Source organism: Diadema antillarum, unplaced genomic scaffold (genome assembly GCF_040938485.1).
Source record: "Diadema antillarum isolate AM-2024a unplaced genomic scaffold, OU_Dant_1.0 scf00000037, whole genome shotgun sequence".
In the NCBI taxonomy this organism is placed as follows: Eukaryota; Metazoa; Echinodermata; class Echinoidea; order Diadematoida; family Diadematidae; genus Diadema; species Diadema antillarum.
This window is the reverse complement of record NW_027270926.1, coordinates 75,737-94,188: the sequence shown is the minus strand read 5'-3', so window position 1 is coordinate 94,188 and position 18,452 is coordinate 75,737. Positions and strand designations below refer to the sequence as shown.

The 18,452-nt window shown below is 40.1% G+C and overlaps 1 protein-coding gene across 1 annotated transcript in view; it reads left to right on the top strand.

The window, feature by feature from the left end:
- Window positions 1–462: 462 nt before the first annotated feature.
- The window catches only part of LOC139708929 (uncharacterized), a gene marked incomplete at its 3' end in the record, with an annotated part of 93,493 nt that continues 75,503 nt past the window's right edge, over window positions 463–18,452 (top strand). Inside the window, exons 1-13 of the mRNA XM_071620898.1 lie at window positions 463–553; window positions 1,816–1,935; window positions 2,607–2,987; window positions 7,207–7,320; window positions 7,749–8,183; window positions 8,737–9,153; window positions 10,101–10,532; window positions 10,840–10,982; window positions 12,485–12,764; window positions 13,875–13,988; window positions 14,866–14,988; window positions 16,021–16,431; window positions 17,149–17,287. Coding sequence (XP_071476999.1) covers window positions 463–553; window positions 1,816–1,935; window positions 2,607–2,987; window positions 7,207–7,320; window positions 7,749–8,183; window positions 8,737–9,153; window positions 10,101–10,532; window positions 10,840–10,982; window positions 12,485–12,764; window positions 13,875–13,988; window positions 14,866–14,988; window positions 16,021–16,431; window positions 17,149–17,287 — 3,200 coding nt within the window. The remainder of the gene's footprint in view (window positions 554–1,815; window positions 1,936–2,606; window positions 2,988–7,206; window positions 7,321–7,748; window positions 8,184–8,736; window positions 9,154–10,100; window positions 10,533–10,839; window positions 10,983–12,484; window positions 12,765–13,874; window positions 13,989–14,865; window positions 14,989–16,020; window positions 16,432–17,148; window positions 17,288–18,452) is intronic.

Here is an 18,452-nt window from a genome sequence, read left to right as displayed (position 1 = left end):
CTGCATGGACCACTGCCGCTGAAGTCAAAAGTCTGAAATTAGATTTATACTGCGGTATTCCATGCTCTCTATTACTATTTTGTCTCATAGTATTGCATATCGATGTTACGTTGAGTAATCATGTCTAATAGCCGTTTTTGAGCCAAAGCAGTAAAAGTAATTCTTTGACAATATTGTATTGGTTTTTTTTTTTGCATTATATTATGCTTTGCTATTATCATAGACATTTACCTTCAATGTTGGAAATGAAAAATAAATGAATGAATGAATTATGCTCCATAAACACTGTGATTTGTATATGTAGTAGAATGATCGATTGTTTACAGGATAGATGAACAAAGAGAGAGGTTATGCCCCCCCCCAAAAAAAAGAAAAGAAAATATGATTAACGATGATTTATGCATTGGAAAATAGTTAATCCATTTGCTGTTGTTGCTGTTGTTGTTTTATGTCGAATAGAATATGGCGCTACTGACTGAGACTGGATGGCCAACGCGAGCCACGTACATTCTCATCATGCTCACATTGTGCGCTCATCGGGTTATAGCTCAAGGTAAAAGACAAATCACTCTATAAGCCTGTACATTTAAAGTGGAATAATAAGTACGCCCCTATTTGTAAACATTTATTAATTGAATTACTTTCCACTGCTTTATCTATTTTTAATGTCATTCTTGCAAAGTGAGCATTATTTCTCTTATACTATACATCTATTCGTATATAGTAGTACAAGTTGTAGCTTGTACTTCTTTACTTGTATATTTTGTATAATGTATTGCCCATTGGTCAACTGAAGTAAAGTAAGCGATTTAATCGACTGTTGGATCTAGTTTAACAAATTCAGGGGAGCAATGTTACTCCGTAGTAAGTTGTACAGACTTTTTTTTCACATTAGGGGTCTCATCAGTAATTGAAATGCAGTAGAAGACTTTGGAAGGTTGAGTCACTGGCGGAAAGGAACATTGAGGGCATATAAATTTAACAAACTCGAAATGCATCACTTTTGTATTGATCACGTATTATGCGGCATTGAGTAAGACTACGTCGTCATGCATGGAATGAACCACAGTGTTTCTACAATAGCATTTTATCATAGGTAACGAAATGCACCTGAACGTATTTATTATTCTATCATGGTGTAATAAGTCTTTATAATGTATGAAGTCGAATAATTACTTTGATGTTCCAGATATTTCATAATGTCTGATCCTTCTTTCTTTGTCAAAGGAAAAATTAAAATCTCTAACGTGTGTCATATTCAGGTTCAGGAACTTGTCATTTCAACCACATTTTCACTGAAATTTGACATCTTTTTTAAACCAGCCTTGTAGTAATAATTCAAGATATAAACAGAAAGAAAGATGACTGTACTAAAGTCGACAAGAATTCACGAAAGTTCCGTTTTATCTCCCTCTGGATTTACCCCTGAATCCCACAAGGCTATAAAGGTAGTACCAATTCACTTCCACGGGAAGTTGATAATCATATAGCTCTGGCATCTGTCACTCTATAATATTACTGGTATATAAATCTTGCTTAGATACATACTCTCGTATGATATGAGTTGACTTACTCCCTTCCAAGAATCACTTTTACTCCTCTCTAAAAATCACTGTTGCTCTTCTCTGATTGTCCATTAAGGACTTTTCCCTTGATTTTTGTTAATGGATATTCGATTATCAGCCATGATTGTTACTGAGCGATGACTCATTAAATAATGACTTGTTGCATAGATATGAAGTGGGAAGAGTATACTGCAAATTTAAGAAGTTCGTTTGTTTAAAACCAAGTATCGTTCGTTTTCGTGGTTGACAGGGTGTAACAATGACCCGTGCCAAAATAACGGACAGTGTAGGACCGCCATCTTGGACCCCGGCTACATCTGCGTCTGTCCAGTTGAGTTCAGCGGAAGAAACTGTGAGCGGAACATAACGGGTACGTGAAATAAACCGAGGGCATCCATATACTGTATCATAGGTGGTTACATGTAATTCTTTTCAGATAAAACGGTAGGTTCAAAGCAGAGAGAAATTATATTTTAAAAAATGAGTGAAAGGATAGTATCAACTATTATGCTCATAATCATAATGATTGCAATATTACAATAAATGATAATGATAATAATTATAATGATAATAACAATAAGAAGAAAAACAAGAAGAGAGAAGAAGAAAGGAACTTAATGAGAACGATAATTCCTCGCTCAAATATGAAGTAAAACATAATTATAATGATGCTTAAGATTAAATCAACTCTTTTGTTAATCTTTAGTTAAAAGTAAATAATAATGTCAAAGTCACCCCCATATTCACGTTGATAATACAAATAGAGTACAGACAGTTTCCAATATCATTGCAAAATTACATTGTGAAAACAAATTAAAATGATACAATCGAGGCTCCGAAGACAAGTCATCAAAATATGTTTTGACATTTATTGTAGCGAAATTTCGAAAATTATTATCAATCGAAGAGTAAAAGATACCTTATGCAAAGGGATGGAAGACATACCTGAGATAAAAACTTGTTTTATCCTTTGTTTATCCATTTGTCTGTTTCGAGCCACCATAATCTTTTCGTATTCCGTTTCTTTCCATCCATTTATAGTTGACCTAGCTCCGGTCGGTGGTTTCCAGCGCCAATCCATTCTCGCCTGCTCGCGAGTGATTACTGGTATATCCGGAACTTTTACGTCTCCCGGATATCCGAATCCATCTGGTCATAATCTGAATTGTGTGTATTCGATGCGCATAGCCGAGGCTACCACGATCACTCTGAACTTAGTCTTCTTCGATTCTGAAGAGGAGAAGGATGACTTATTTTACTATCAAGCACCGATTTACAACTTCACCCGTTTCCTCGATCAACCCAGGTGGAATGGGATCCACACCGGAGAGACGGCAACGTTTCAGACTAATCAGCTAACATTGCTGTGGAATACAGATTTCAACATCAACAGCGCTGGCTTTCTCATCACCTACGACATACGTAAGATATTTGTAATGTCTTTTCAGTTGTGTATATTAGAACCTTGTAGGCAATTTTCTTTGGTTTTGATTTCTGTTAAAACCTGTCAGCCGATGGCCTACCTTGTGAACTACGCAAATATGGTCCTAATTTCAATATTAATAAACAAACTGCATCTCTCCAACTTTGAAGACTAAACAGGAAATTTACGTAATATCGCAATTTTCCCAATTTCTATCACTGATCTCTATTGAGGCCCATTGCATTCGACTCCGAGCTGTACATAGCTCACATTATGCGCATAAAAGGTGATGCTGATAACTTAATCTGATTGGACAAAAGTTTCACGCGTCATCAGCCTTGCTTGCGCAAGTCTCTGCGCAGATTGATTATTTTTATGATCGATTAGTTGTTGAGAAACTGATGACCGATTTCGATGGATTGCATGAGGATATTTTAGTACTTACGGATGCAATACAATCGATGCGCTTGAATTTGGAGGACTGGCATGGCCCAGCCGCGGTACCGGTGTGTGGGTGCCGCTCGCGCACACACAGCAGCCAGCCCGTTCGTTGCGCCTGCTCCTGATCCTCCGGCCGGTGGAGGAGAGGGTTTTGAAGAGAACAGGGGTGAAGGTGAATCACTTAAACTTTCCAGTACTAACGCTAGTATTGCTTTCCGAAACTGTAACGTTAGAGTGACAGCGCAAGTGCACTGTAAATTTCAATCCATGCCCAATCGAAAATCGTCTCTCGGACACCGTTGTTTGTTTGTACCGGTAATTCTTGTATTTTTTTCGTCGACTGCACTGAGATTCTAGTCGGTCCCACGTGCTTCGTTCTGTGATGTTGGGGTAAATCTATAATGACTATATAGAATCTATTAGATCACTGTAACGTTAGTCGTTTAGTCAAATGATTAGGCTGATTGTAATAGTATTTTGCTGTGATATTGCATTTAAAGCATGATTTACCTCTGGTTTTATAATAGTGAAGGTAAACATCCAGCTTTTGTTTTAGACACTACATTGTAACTACCGTAGATTCCTTACATGGGAAGAGTTTTTCCTGGACTCATCACCCTTTGTTGACTTCCTTACAGTGAGAGACTATGTATGAAGCTTAATCTTTGCCCCTTGCATTACTGAAGCCAGTAGTGAAAGGAAAGAGGTATTGGTAACTGCGACCAGTCCCAACACGAACTGTGTACGTGGAGCACCCCGGGGTTAGGAAAGAGGTAACCGCGGCGCGGGGCGCTGTAAAACCAGTACGGTATTACAGCCCTGTACGGTAGGCTACGTGTTGGGGTCGCTGCTGCCCACTGCGGTTAGGAAAGAGGGGAAATGATCTATACTGCATGGTATAGATGAGACAGAAAGATCCGTCTGTCCAGACGAGTCTTTTATATTTTATTGACGTTATCACTCTCCCTTGTAAAGGAGATCTTCGGTGAAGCCAGATGAAGTCTCTGTGATACATATCCCCGATTACCACTGTACCAGATACAGACCGATCTTGCAGTCAAAGTATAAACAGACTCAACCCTCAGTCTTTCTTTGTACAATCACAGTATCATGGAATATGAGGCTATCCCTCGAACTTGTAGTAGTATTCACCACTCAGTGTTGACACAACATCCGGAGCAACCTTGTTTTGTTTTTTGTGGGTTTTTTTTGTGGGTTTTTTTTCCAAGTAAAGGGCCATACAGTCATGGAACAGTTTTCCTAATGTTTCATCGCTGGTATAATATCCACTACATCTATGCTTGTATAATATTTGTCAAATATGGTTTAGACGTGTAGACGTGAAATTGTCTGACGTGCATGCCCACACTTGTGAGAGACTGTAATACTCGTGCATGAAGCACTGACGACTGGGAGATTGAAGGACCTATACCTGCACTCCTGTACTAATGATGATGATGATGATGATGATGATGATGATGAGTTCCATTGTAAGTAATGTACCCCCACTACATTATGACTCGGTGTCTGTGTTACCCTAGGATACCGAAAATGTTGCCAACCCTAATTCTTACTCTGCAGATAGTAGGATTTTCATCTCATATGTACCCGTAGTTACATCGGGTGTAAAATTTGACCTCAAACTTCTTCTTTTTTTTCAATTTGAATATGTGCAGATGTAGTTCCACTGTTGACTAATGGTGTTGTGTAGCATTTGATGGTCTGTCCAGTATGTGTACAGTGTAGTCCTTTTAGTCTAGATTGAGGGTTTTTCTTGATTCGGTCAAGCCTTCCCATCTGCTGACTTGTAATTTGTGCGCATGCGCTAGCTGTTCATTGCTTTTACACACAGAGTAGGTCCACAGGTATAATGCATATTGGCTGAGTTCATCCCACAGAGGTTTGATCTATAGGGCAATAGTAGATCAGGGTTGTGTGCTTGCAGGCCATTCCATACAGTCAACCCTTTCCTCTGTGGGGAACTTCTTGATAGTCCATGCTCTGTGGGTCCAGTCTTGGTCATCCTTTAGCACAGCAAGTGGCCTGATATTGTGAAGAGACAGTACATGTGGTGATATAGGCTATATAGAGAACTTCATCTCTGTATACCATTGAGCATCAAGGTTTCCATCGATGTTTGTAAGATTGGTCTTTTCAACAGAAGAGACACACCTTCCCACACTATCGCACTCCCACCATCAAAGAGCCTTACAACAGTGACACAAGGTTTGGCAATAATAAAGTGCTTCCTATCCCTTATCAACACCATACCAGTACCCATCCATTGATGAAAATGAGGCAAATCTTGATTCCTCTTTGAACGTGGCTGATGCCTACCTGAGTTGATTCTATTTTGCAAGTGAAGGTAGCTCGAGCCTGATACTGGTGATAGGACCATGAGTTCCTCTTGGCAGCTAGGTCAGTGAGCACGAAGATTTGCTGCATGTAGCCTGCTTTGGATGGTTTGAACACTTTGGATGTCTCCCATATTGCCTCGCAGGAATGGCCTGTACTTCCTTCAGTGATCATATTTGTGACCCTGCACCTCAAAACAAACAAAAAGTCGCCAGACATGAATTTTTAGTTAAGACCATATTCTGAAAGAGCAGACTTTAAGCTTTAAAATGATGTATGACTCAAATCAAATGGACTCTCCTAACCTATCTAAATATTGGAAAGAAAGCACAAACTCAGGAAAAGTGTGAACTGAGAAATGAGGCTCTGAAGTACAGTGTCTATTCAAGCGCTTAATCTTTACCAAAGCGTGCTGGCTGTGCGATGAATGGGACAAAAAATAGGAAGTAAACCACATGAGTAACAACAATGAAGGGATTATCAGATTTAACTGAAATTAAATATACCCTATTAACACATTCTGTCCATAATCAATGCCAACTTTCAAAGCAGTAGCACTATCCTTTCAAAAGTTATTAGAGTTGAAAGTGAAGAGTGTGGACAAGGTTTTTCAGAAATGAAAAAAGGGATTCTAAAGACACACCTAATCACACTATTCTACCAAAAATGTTCGAGATAAACTGCTAAAAAAACACACTTTCCTGCCCGTTTTATGGTACCACATTTTAGCATAATGTGAAAGAAGACCCGCTCTTTCAGAAAATATGAAAAAGTCATGTTCGGCTAGGTTGACCCATTTCACTTATTTTCAGTCCTCACGCAAAATCAGTGTGTGCGACTTTATGTTCGTTTTGAGGTGCACTGTCACATTTCGTTCCTGAGCCAGATATCCCATGCTCGGACTCCATTTCATCAAACAGACAGTTGAACCTCTCTTATCCGGCCTCCCTTTATCCGGATCTCTCTATTATACGGACGCAATCTCGCCGTGATTTTTTTTTTTTGGATAATTACGGGAGGAAAGGGGGATTCCCAACTCCTTGAGAACTCCTACACAAACACACATGAATTACATATTACTTCCAACATGATTAACATACATTACATCAAATTTCCTTCCAAATTGCTTACCTTCGGACATTTTAACATCCCCAAACATCCCCAAATGTAACAATGAAAAGGTTGCAGTATACACATTACTACATGTGGTACTACAATGGGCTACATCAGTACATGTGTATGTATATGTACATGTATAAAGCATTGAGTCTCCCGTATCCGGCCAAATCCCTTATCCGGATGAGACCCGGTCCCGACTTGTCCGGATACGAGAGGTTCAACTGTATTATGATGATTAGAAAAGATTTAGAATTCCCAGAATACTTGTATTGATTTTTTTTCTTTCTCTCTCTCTCTTTACAGAGTCAGATCCGTGCGTCAACAGTCCGTGTCAAAATGGGGGCATCTGTAACCCTCAAGGACTGACATTTAGCTGTACTTGCCCTTTACAATACTCTGGGCAGTTCTGTAACCAAGGTAATGTTTTTGTCTTTATCTCCAATTGCATTCCATATTGAATCAGTAATGCTCAATTTTACGACAAAAGTTGAGGTATTATGGGAAAGGCACAATTTATCCATAAATCATGTTTTGTATGATCCGTTGTATATTTTCATTAACACTGCAATGAAATTATACTGTTATTGAAGGTTCTTATCAAAGCTTTTGAATATTATCATATTTAAGAGTCTTCTTAATGGTCATATGGACAAAAATAGAATTGTAACTCACAATGCCTGTAGGCCTAACTCACAAGTCCAAGATGTAATTATTCATTATCTTCAGTGCTTTCAAATATTTTAGTGATTGCATGCAATACGAGCATTAAGATTATTACAATGTTTTGTTGAAGAAAAAATCCAGAAATATATCATCATTATGTTTTATATTTCTATTCTTTTCAGTTGTGGTCTTGGTGTCTAGTACTGTGCCAACACCATCTATCAACACACGCTTTGTGGAAGGAAGGACGGTGCAGAGTGTCACCTTTGACCTTACATTTGCCCCATCAGCGTTATCGGTGGGTGACGTCACTGGAACGGGGCTGTGGCGAGTGGACGCCTTCTTGAGCTCAGATGCCTCGGGGCTCGGAACCCAGCTGGGCCTCGTGGAGGCCGGGCTCTCTGCCCTGCAGGGCGCGGTCTCCTGGATGCCAGCCCAGGGCCCCTCCACGATCCTTGCCGTCCAGGAGGACATCATCGTCAACACGGCCAGATGCTCAGAGATGGGCTACCTGTGTGCCAGAATCGGGCGGGGACGAAGTGCATCAGCCAGCTTCTCTGTCGCTGGGGACCCTACAGATGCTGTGCTCACCGGCTGCACACAAGTCACCTGTATAGGTACAATCATTACTTGTCGATGAGAATGAGTTCACATTTATCCATTTCATAAGCAGTAAGCTACAAATATATTTCACCACTGAATGCACAGGTGTGTTCTTAATTAGAGTATGAACAAATGCACAGCTTCAATACCAGAATCATGGCCTCATAAATTTCAGTCAATTCATATGAAATGAAAAAAAGAAAGGACTTTCATGTATTCAGCCATACAGATTATTTCATCCTCAACCCTCATGCATAATTTTTAGGCAATTGGGCAATCTACGGCCAAGATCTTGGGGGTATGGGCTCCATGGTTCTAACAAGACTGAAAATACCCCGAGAGTAGCACAGTTTAAGTCAGCAGAGCCAAGTTGTCTCAACTCTACTATCATAGATCAGCACAATAGCTTTCAAATCATCAGTGCCTGTATTTTTACATCAGGAGTACAGTTTATAGCTCTTCATTGTTGTAAATCTATAAATGCAGCATGAAATGTAGCATTCATGATATCCATAAGACCTACCCATATCCATATATTTATGTTCTGCGTACTGCTCTCATTCACAGGAGTTGAAATCATCTTCACCCAGCTGAGTATTCTACCTGGCACGGTCGTACGGGAGGGATTTGCGTCCAATTCCGTTACCTTCAGTGTGACCCTCACCTCTGATGCAGCGGCGGGGAGCGTCAGTGGCTCCAACCTGTGGAAGGTGAGCGTCTTTGGGAGCACCAATGCCAACGGGGCTGGCGCTCGCACCTCACTGACCACCGTCAGCCTGAACTCTTTGCAGTCCGGGGCCGACGTGGTGGCTGGTCTTACTACACAGCTGCAGAACATGAATGTCCAGTGGGTGTTTGCAAGTGGAGCAACATGTCAGCAGATGCCTTTCTTCTGTGTCCTGGTGGAAAGGGGGGATAACCCAACTCCAGACTATCTCCTGTCCCGCCCACCAGAGGTTGTCTGTCAGCCAATAACCTGCCGAGGTAAGAAAGATGTTCTGCTGGGGGTCAAAAAGATCAGTGGAGATAAAATTGAGTAGCACAACATCTATTATCAAATACATAGGACGATTTAGCGGCGCTTTAAAAATGCGTATTGTTGTCCGCTCAATTTTACCGTTCAATATCAGAGAATATTGAACGAAAGGCTTAAGCCAATGTATTAATTCCCCATAGGCTACTGTTGTTACTGGCCGTTCAAGATCAAACCGTATTCTGTCTCGTCTGTTGCGCAAACGCTTGCTACTAGTGCGCGTCATTTTGTTACAATTCACAAGCGTGCAAACATCTTGCTAGATGTTTTAATTGCTTCATACACAGTTTTAGGGACTTCCCCTTTTCAGCGCTGGGATGTGACTGCTGAGTTAACTTCAAAGATGAGTAGAAGCCTGGTATTTTTGTGCAGCTTAATGCTTGCTCTACTTGATTGAAGATGATAATGATTATATTGGATGGCATTAATTCATGGAATACCAGTGAATATTGTAGTACTTGTTAGGGCCAATATTGCACTCATCTTCGATTTGTGCGATATTGGCTCTAACTCGTGCAATATTCCCTGGTATCCCATTCATAGCCATCCAATATACCGTAATATAAATATCAGACTCTTGATGTGCGTGTGTGTATGTGTTTCACCTTTGATTGACAGGACAGTTCAGTCCGCCAGTTCAATTTATTTCAATCTTAAAAGAATATTGGATGCAATACAGTAATATGGTCAATCATTATATTCCATGTGATTTTGTAGAGAAATAGGAGATGGAAAAAAAAGTTAAATACATGAAAGACATTACTCTCTGTATGTGCAACTTACAGCATGCAACTTGTTGGCAGTTGACTAATATTGATGCAAACAGTGTAACCTCGTTTTCAAAAACTATGGGTCCATGTCCCTTTGCTCCATTCTTTACTTCTCTTTTTTAATACAGGTGTTGAAGTCACTGGAACTTCCATTTCAGTATCATCCGGCACCCCGGTAGTGGAGAACAGAAATTTACACGAGTTGACCTTTGACCTGAACATTGACACATCACCCAGTGGAGGCAGGGTGAGTGGGGATGACCTGTGGACGGTGCAGCTTTACGCCAGTAACAGTGACATCTCTGGTGTGGGCATTCAGACGCCTAGCCAAGACGTAGTCTTGACGGCGTTGCAATCTGGTGTGGACATCATCAACCCAGGCTTGAGGGCCACCCTCCAAGGGGTACGTGGGAGTCTTGCACTCCAAGGCACCGTGTGCCGCAACTTGCAGTACGTGTGTGCTGTTCTTGGGCGCGACCTGAACTCAGATCCTTCGTTTACCCTCTCACCTAGCCCAAACAGCAATGTGTTGACATCCTGTACCCCAGTTACATGTCAGGGTGAGTAATTAGCTCGCTGTTTTTTTTCTTCATGATTCGAACAAGTTTTCAGGGTTTTTTAAATGAGGATTGTAATTTGTTTCCTTCAGTTATTGTATTTTTTGGGGGGTTTTTCTTTTGTGTTTTTGCTGTAAGTTTTGATGTCTATGCCAGGATGAGTTAAAGGGGAATAAAACCCATATGTTATGAATGCGGCAATATTAGCAATGTTTGAGGAAATTTGGACAATCTGTGGAAAAGTGATGTTTCAACATAAATATTGTATTCATGTTTACATGTATTGTGCCACATTGCTTCTTGCCCACAGGTGTGCTGATCAATTCAGTAGGCTACACCGTAACATCGGGTCAACCCTTGCAGGCCAGCACCGCTAATAACTTACTGACCCTGAACCTCCAAGCAGCTTCCCTGGCTTCGGGAGCCAGTGTTAGTGGACAGAACCTGTGGCAGGTGAGGATGAAGAATACCTCTTCTGTCATCTCCATTTTTCTTTTCCCTCTCAGTTTAGACTTTTATTTGCAACCCCTTTATGTGTCAAGGCACGTCGTTGAAACGTGTTATACTTTTCCATCGCACCGTTCAGATAATTATGTTAACCCGTTGAGGACTAGTCCTGAGTATACTCGGACAAGCGTCTCTAAGAAATGAGCATTGTAGCAAAATCAAACCGTCTTCCACAGGTTGAACTTGTTCGTATTGTAAGTATAGCCAGCCCACTCATCAGGTGTAACAACAATGTTTCTCAGCCCAACAGTAATGCCATGGTGACACAATAGAGATGAGAGGGATTATGCCATGTCTGTTCACTACGATTAGTTTTAGACATCTGTACCAAATGGATTTTCTAAAATACCACTCAAGTGGACATGCCAATATGCAAACAAAGCACAGTAATATTAATGATGATGATGATGATGATGATGATGATGATGATGATAATAAGAATGATAATAATAGAAATGATAATAATCATCATAATAATAGCTTCAGTGTACTGTAGATGTTAGTGGCTAAGAGAAGTTTTATATGTCGATAACTATATCGAACTATAAAGAAATAATTTCCTGGATGGACTTTCACATGGTAGCAGAAGATATCTGTAAATCACTTTAGCCAGTAATACATGTACAGAATCTCATCCTTCTTGATCATTATGGCATGTCTGAGATTATGGATACAGTTGGATACAGTACTATGGCTAAGTTGTCAGACAGGGCCTGAAATGATTGACCCTTGGGTAGCACTTCATTGAGGATTCATCCTCAGCACTGTTCTACATTTTAGGTTGCATTGCTTGGGCCAATTTAGCCTAGACACAGTGTATGACAAAAGTCTGATAGGAGAGAGGGATTTTTCAGAGTGTTTGATCTGTGCACATGTAAATCTTTATTTTGTCTGTTTGTCTCTCCCTCTTTTGTGCTGTTGTGTATAATAGATGTTTTCATTGGCAGTTGTGTGCTTGTTTGTTTGTTTGTCTGTGTGCAAAACAACTCAAAAAGTTGTGAACAGATTTGAATGAAACTTGCAGGAAAAGTTGATATTGACACAAGAAACAGATGAATAAATATTGGTAGTCACTAGCGATCCAGGAATTTTAATGGATTTTTGAAGGATTTTTTATCTTGTGGCAGATAGGGTCAATGAACTTTGGAGTTCAAGCTGTGCGGATTTGGGGTTTGCATACGCGCTCTAAAGTGCGTGCTCTGCTTTTCTGGTTTAGCTTGGAGAATGTTGCTAATGAAGCGTTGCCCATTATTCTCGCTCTCAACATGCTTTCTTACATCAAGATGGCATTCTGTGGTTCCCTGGAAATGTAATGAATAGTAGGGTTTTAGCGGTAATGATTCTTAAAGCTTATCACAATAAGCGTTTAGAGACTTGAATGTAATTTGCGCTCTATAAAAATGGTTTTTTATTATTATTATTATTATTATTACTATTCCTTTCAACAGGTGGATATATTCACCAACACAAGGAGCGATGGACTGGGGACCACACGCCTAACCCAGAGTGCCATCATACCCTTCGGGGGCGCAAACACCGCCCTTACTGCCGGAAACACCCTGAACTTGGTTGGACTCCAGGCCAACTTTGATCTCACTGCGTTCCAGTGTGCAGATATCCCCTTTGTGTGTGTACGCCTGAGCAGGAACTCCAATTCCAACCCAGAATTTACACTGGAAGGCGTCTCTTCAACATCACTTGTCTCATGCCAGGTTCTAGATTGCAATGGTATGTTGCAACTCAATGTTGCAAATTGTTATTCTTATTTCATAGTGATGTGGAAGGAAAACAGTTCTGTAACCAACAAAAGGAAGAAAAAAATATAAGATCAAACTTCGGATTACAGGTAATATTTGGACGGATGAATCAATCCGAGACGATTGTCTTTAACTGATCCATATGGTACTAGTAGAACCTGTTTACATGTGTGTAGTGCATAATGCATGATATGATTTTTCCACCATTGTTTGGCATAGTTTGTGTAGCTGGATTCTAGTGACAGAGTTAGAGCCAGACTAGGTGGTCAGTATTGATGTGACACAGTCCATCTAAAGTAGATGTTAACTGGTTACCTTTAGGACTTTGTAATTCCTATTGGGTCCCGCCATATGTGACATCCTTGGGTCTTGTAAGAAATGACTTAACCTAGTCATCAGCAGAGTGTGTCTGCCTGTAATTAATGCTCAAATATTGTGCTTGTCTTCAGAGTTCGCACAATACTTGTGGAATAATGCTTCACTCAGTCATCAAGAATTTGTATAAAGAACTGACATTTGGTTGCAGCACTCTGGTTCAAGCTCCTCAGATGATGAAGAAAAATATGTTACTATTGACAGATTTCGATATGTCATTAGTTCTTGCGTTCCTTCGAAATAAAACATGTCATTGCCGTCTGACAGTGCTGTCTTGGTGTACAAACTTAAAAAAAGATAGAGAAGACGGTAACAGAGTAATCGCTTTTTAAGTGTGAAATCAATATGCCTGCAAAATTAATGTGCTTCTTTCCAATATCAAATATTGTCATAATAAGTATTTGAAGAGACATGAACCCATCCCTCCCAAAAAAGAAGAAAAACACACACACACACACACACACACACAAAAAAAAAGAAGACCTTGAGTTGCATTTGATTTGATCATGGCTATGCTACAGTAGGATACATTGAAAACATATAAGACAGCTATCTATATATCAGTCTTTGGAATTGTGCTACATTGTATGTAGGTTGCTTGTGTGTGTGTGTGTGTGTGTGTGTGTGTGTACTCTGACGACTCATTTCATTGAAGGTCAGTCATCACTATCACCCCTGCACCTTATCTTTGTTCTCTCTCTATCAGATCTTAACCCTTGTGAGAACCACCAGTGCCTCAACGGAGCCTCATGTATCGAAACAGGCTTCACATACGTCTGCCAGTGTGCTACCGGCTGGACAGGCACCTTCTGCCAAACTCGTGAGTTATTTTTTTCTGTGAATGTAATTTGATTTGATCTGTGGTTTCCACATGGTAGAGTATACAATTTCCAGTTATATTCAATCATTGCAGTTCAGACATATAAGAATGTATGAACAAACAATGTTACTGGAAGATGAACATAAAAGATAATTGGACAAAGTACTCTGCAAAAATTGTCCCAGTATTGAGCATTAAGCTGAAATTCTGGTGTTTGAGGTTGCTCTTCAATTTTCAGAAGCATGACTGCATGAATTGTTTGTATAGTGAAAGAATTCCACTGTCAAATCATTCGTAGCATGGGTATATATAATATATAAATTCACAGTGCTGATACAAAATATCGCTTAGGATAATTTTTCAGTCATTGTTACTATTATCCATAATTAATAATTTCCCACTGGCGTATTATACTTGAGCTTGACACATGCATGTGCAAAATTTTTTTACTTGTTGGATCCAAATCAATATTTGTATTCAGTTCAATGCTTAAATGTATTTATGTGTGCCACATCCTCTGATTTTATTTCTTGAACCTGTTGACGTAAAGTCCTGGGTAAACTATAACTTATGTCATAATGGAATATTCACAATAGATATGTGTCATATTTTGATATTTTTGTGTAAAAAATTCACTGTGAGAATAATGCCAAAAATTTGACGAGATGTGGTCAAAATGCTTGATTATGAACAATGTGTCAGTAATTTTTGTTTTTGTGTTTCCTTTATCGAACTGTATGCAAACTTCAAAGTTGACTAAGAGATATTACAACCTGTAGAGAGAGGTTTTGTACTTTAATGTTACATACCCATAGGTATAAGCATGCGACTACAATGGTTTGAATTGATTATGACCAATTACAACATCTTTTTCTAGCAATCAATTACTGTGCAGCGACACCCTGCCAGAATGGAGGAACTTGTCAGAACTTGCCAACCACTTTTCAGTGCACCTGCGTTCTTGGTTGGCAAGGAGATAGGTGCCAGCTGGTTGACCAAGGTGAGAAATAAGGGTTATTCCCAAGACTACTCCGTGATTCTCTCGGGTACAATTGGTGAAGTCAAAAAACAAAGGAAAATTAAATGTTGAATGTTCCAGATTTGTTTGGCAAGATAGCTCCTGAATCATAACTACATTATTTCTTTTCCCTTTGTAAACATTGTGTTATTTATAGTTGAAAGTCACATACTGCAAGTAAGATCATATTCTTGCTCTTCACATCAAATACATAATTAATCAAGTACTGTTTGCCAGAAATGTTCACATGCATGAAACTCTAGCAAATTTCTGCGAGGAGCCAAGATTCGTGACATTGAAATGCACATATTTTTATCCCACACGATGCATAGAATACCAGTCATTTGTAGCAATTTGTGCGAGTTTCATGCTATGAATATATCTGGTTTTACAGTATGATTATGAATCATGATCTGCACATGCTTTCTTGCCCAATGCAAAGACAACTTGTCCCAGTAGAAAAAACCATGAATGTCAAATGAACTTACAGATTTCAGAGATTTACTCTATTATTTCAGTTGGCTGTCATTATCATAGCCAAGAAGAAGAAAAAAAATCAGTCTCTAGGGGTTTATTGCATGAACTATTATGAAAAGTTGATAAGGTATAAGTGTTTGATGGAATGAGAGTAGAATGTGTCACTGATGAGCAAAACTAATCTCTGAATTTTCTTTGATATTCTTCAGAGTTTGCCATGTGTGTCTCATTTGCTGGAAAAGATACTGGAAATCTTGTGTTCGTATCTGAGTTTTAACGCATTGAGGACGAGTCCCGAGTATACTTGAACAGGCGTCTATGGGAACTGCGTGTTATAGAAAAATCAAGCCATCCTTAATGGGTTAAGAGTGATAGCATCAAACAATTAACGTATACAAGGGTGTCAATTTCTGATTTAGACCTTGGATGGGACATATGATGATAGTGCTTGCTATAGATACATGTATGAAGTAAAACTAAAGTAGAAAATTGAAAATGCAGTGATTTGGCAAGTGCTTCATTTTTTTCTTCAATCAGGTGTTATCATGGAGTTTGTCCAGCTGCTCATCAACTCTGGCACTGTGCGACAGGGCTCTGCATTCACCAACCTCAATGTTAATGTTGGTTTATCCAGCAACCCAGCTGGCAGCGGCATCTCTGGCACTGGCCTCTGGCAAGTCACCATCTTCCCAAACACGCAGATCAACGGGAACGGCGTGTCGGTGATCCCGGGGGTCACGCCCGTCCTGACCGGCGTCCAGTCGGGCACCAGCCTGGCGTCAGGCGGTCAGGCGACCATTTTAGGCGTGCCCGTCAGCCTAAACCTTGGGGGAGTGACCTGTTCTCAGATTCCGTACCTGTGTGTGAGGGTCAGGAAAGGGGAAAACCCCAACCCAGATTTCCTGCTGACTGGCTCTTTGGTCAACTGCATCCCCAGCAATTGTCAGGGTAAATTCTTTCTAACTCCCACCAGACTCGGTATGCCAATCAGCACACACTCAGCAGTATGCTTTGTTTTGTCGGTCTGGACAGATGGGATATAACTGACCCTCTGTAAACAGAAATTTCTTCATTCATACATGAAAGATACCAAGATAAGAAGTAAATGTATGCAGTTCATTTTCAAGGTTCCATGTCAGATTGCATCTGAGTCCATATAGACTCAGATGTAGAAACCAAAGGCAGAGAGAGAAAGAGGAAGGAGACATGTTGTCATATGTCTACTGTAAACACTGACTCTTTTTGCAAATGGCAGTTGATTGGACATTTTGTGAGCTATTAATATAGTGCTTTGTTGTCTTTTCATTATCTCGACAACTGCAAAAGAACCATGACACATTGTTCAGAAGAAAATGTTACTTCTCAAACAAACCATTTCCAAAAAAACATAATTTGCCTTCAGATGAAATCTGTCAGAAGAAAGTAATTGTATTCCAAGGATTTGAGCAGCGGGCCCCAGAGCAACTAATAGTCATCTGATATTGCCATGTTAGTTTGCTGGCCTGGAACAGAGCGTGTGGGGCTAATTTTTGTTTTCATTATTTTCAATGTTCACACCTGTTGCTATTTTTGTGATCAAGAGCCTATTTGTGAAATTTGTGGAAATAAGACCGCCACAAAACTTCAGCATTTTCAGTATTCACTTTCCTGTCTGTCAATCATTAGGTGTCATCATCACTGACATCCTGAACTTCTTACAGTCGGGTTTCCAAGTCAACGAGAACTCCAACACCAATGCACTCTCATTCACACTGCGGATCAACAGCGACGTGCAGGGGGGTAGTATACAAGGCACCAACTTGTGGTGAGGTTCAATGCGCCTTCAATGTTCATAATGATGATGATATGTGACCCGCTACAACAAAAGGATCCGAAAGTTGGGGGAGGACAATTTTCTGAAAATGATGTGACATTATTCCCTTACTCTTCCACTTTAATTTCATATATTACACTACTCATAAAAAAATTCGGTTGTGGAGATATCCATGATTTTGTTAGCGCATGTCGAGTGGTTTAGGAAATCAGTGCTGCCTTCAAAGTTTTCCTTCCTACGCTGTCATGATCTAGGGGAGGCAAGACAGTTTTCACTGCTTGACAATAGAAGGTATGCTCCTAGCGACTTCCAACGATGTTCATTCAAGCTTAGCGCCAGTGGTCTAGCATGACCAATCAGTAACCAGGATGCCACGCACTGACCTAGAAGATCACTCCCTCATTGCTAGGGGCGGAGTCTAGCTGCGGTGCTAAATCCAAATCTTCGGACATGTTCCTGTTCCGCTGAAAGTCGGAAAAATCGTCGCCCGGAAAAACGCTATTTTCTTGCCTTTCCTTTGATCACGTAGCTTTGAAATATCAGAAGATAATAAACGATACATTACACTGCAAAATATGCCAAAAACAGAAATCACATAGTTTTGACCGATTTTTCTGATCTGACTTCAAAGTCGATTTTCTCCGCTCAGCCGTCAGCGACTTTAGGATCCTTTTGTTGCAGCGGGTCACATATGGTTCTACTTCCTTAGGGTAACCTCTTCACTTTTAATACCCATTTGAACTTTGTGGTGGAAAGGATTATATTGAGCAAAACATTGTGACAGTAGATTTGTGTACCTGGGAGGATTTAAGAGCTCAGGGTGCAGAATGTTTAATCCACTATCCCACAGTGTCTTTGTGGTGATAACTAAACAGTTACTGGGAGGTAGCCAGAATGGCAGTTCTGTACAGGGCTGGCACACTTTTTTTTTTGCATAATACATAGGAAAACATAAGGTCTTCGTCAAACCACTTTTTATACTTTGGAATCAGCACCAGAAAAATGTGGTTAAGCTTTTTGTCTTTGACTGCTGATTAACCCTGGAAGTGGCACCAGAAAAGTGCGCTGAAGACCTTTTTTTTTCCCTTTTTTTTCCTTTTTTTTTTGGGGGGGGGCACCAAAAATATAAACTGGTCCCTCCCCCCTTTCAGAAATG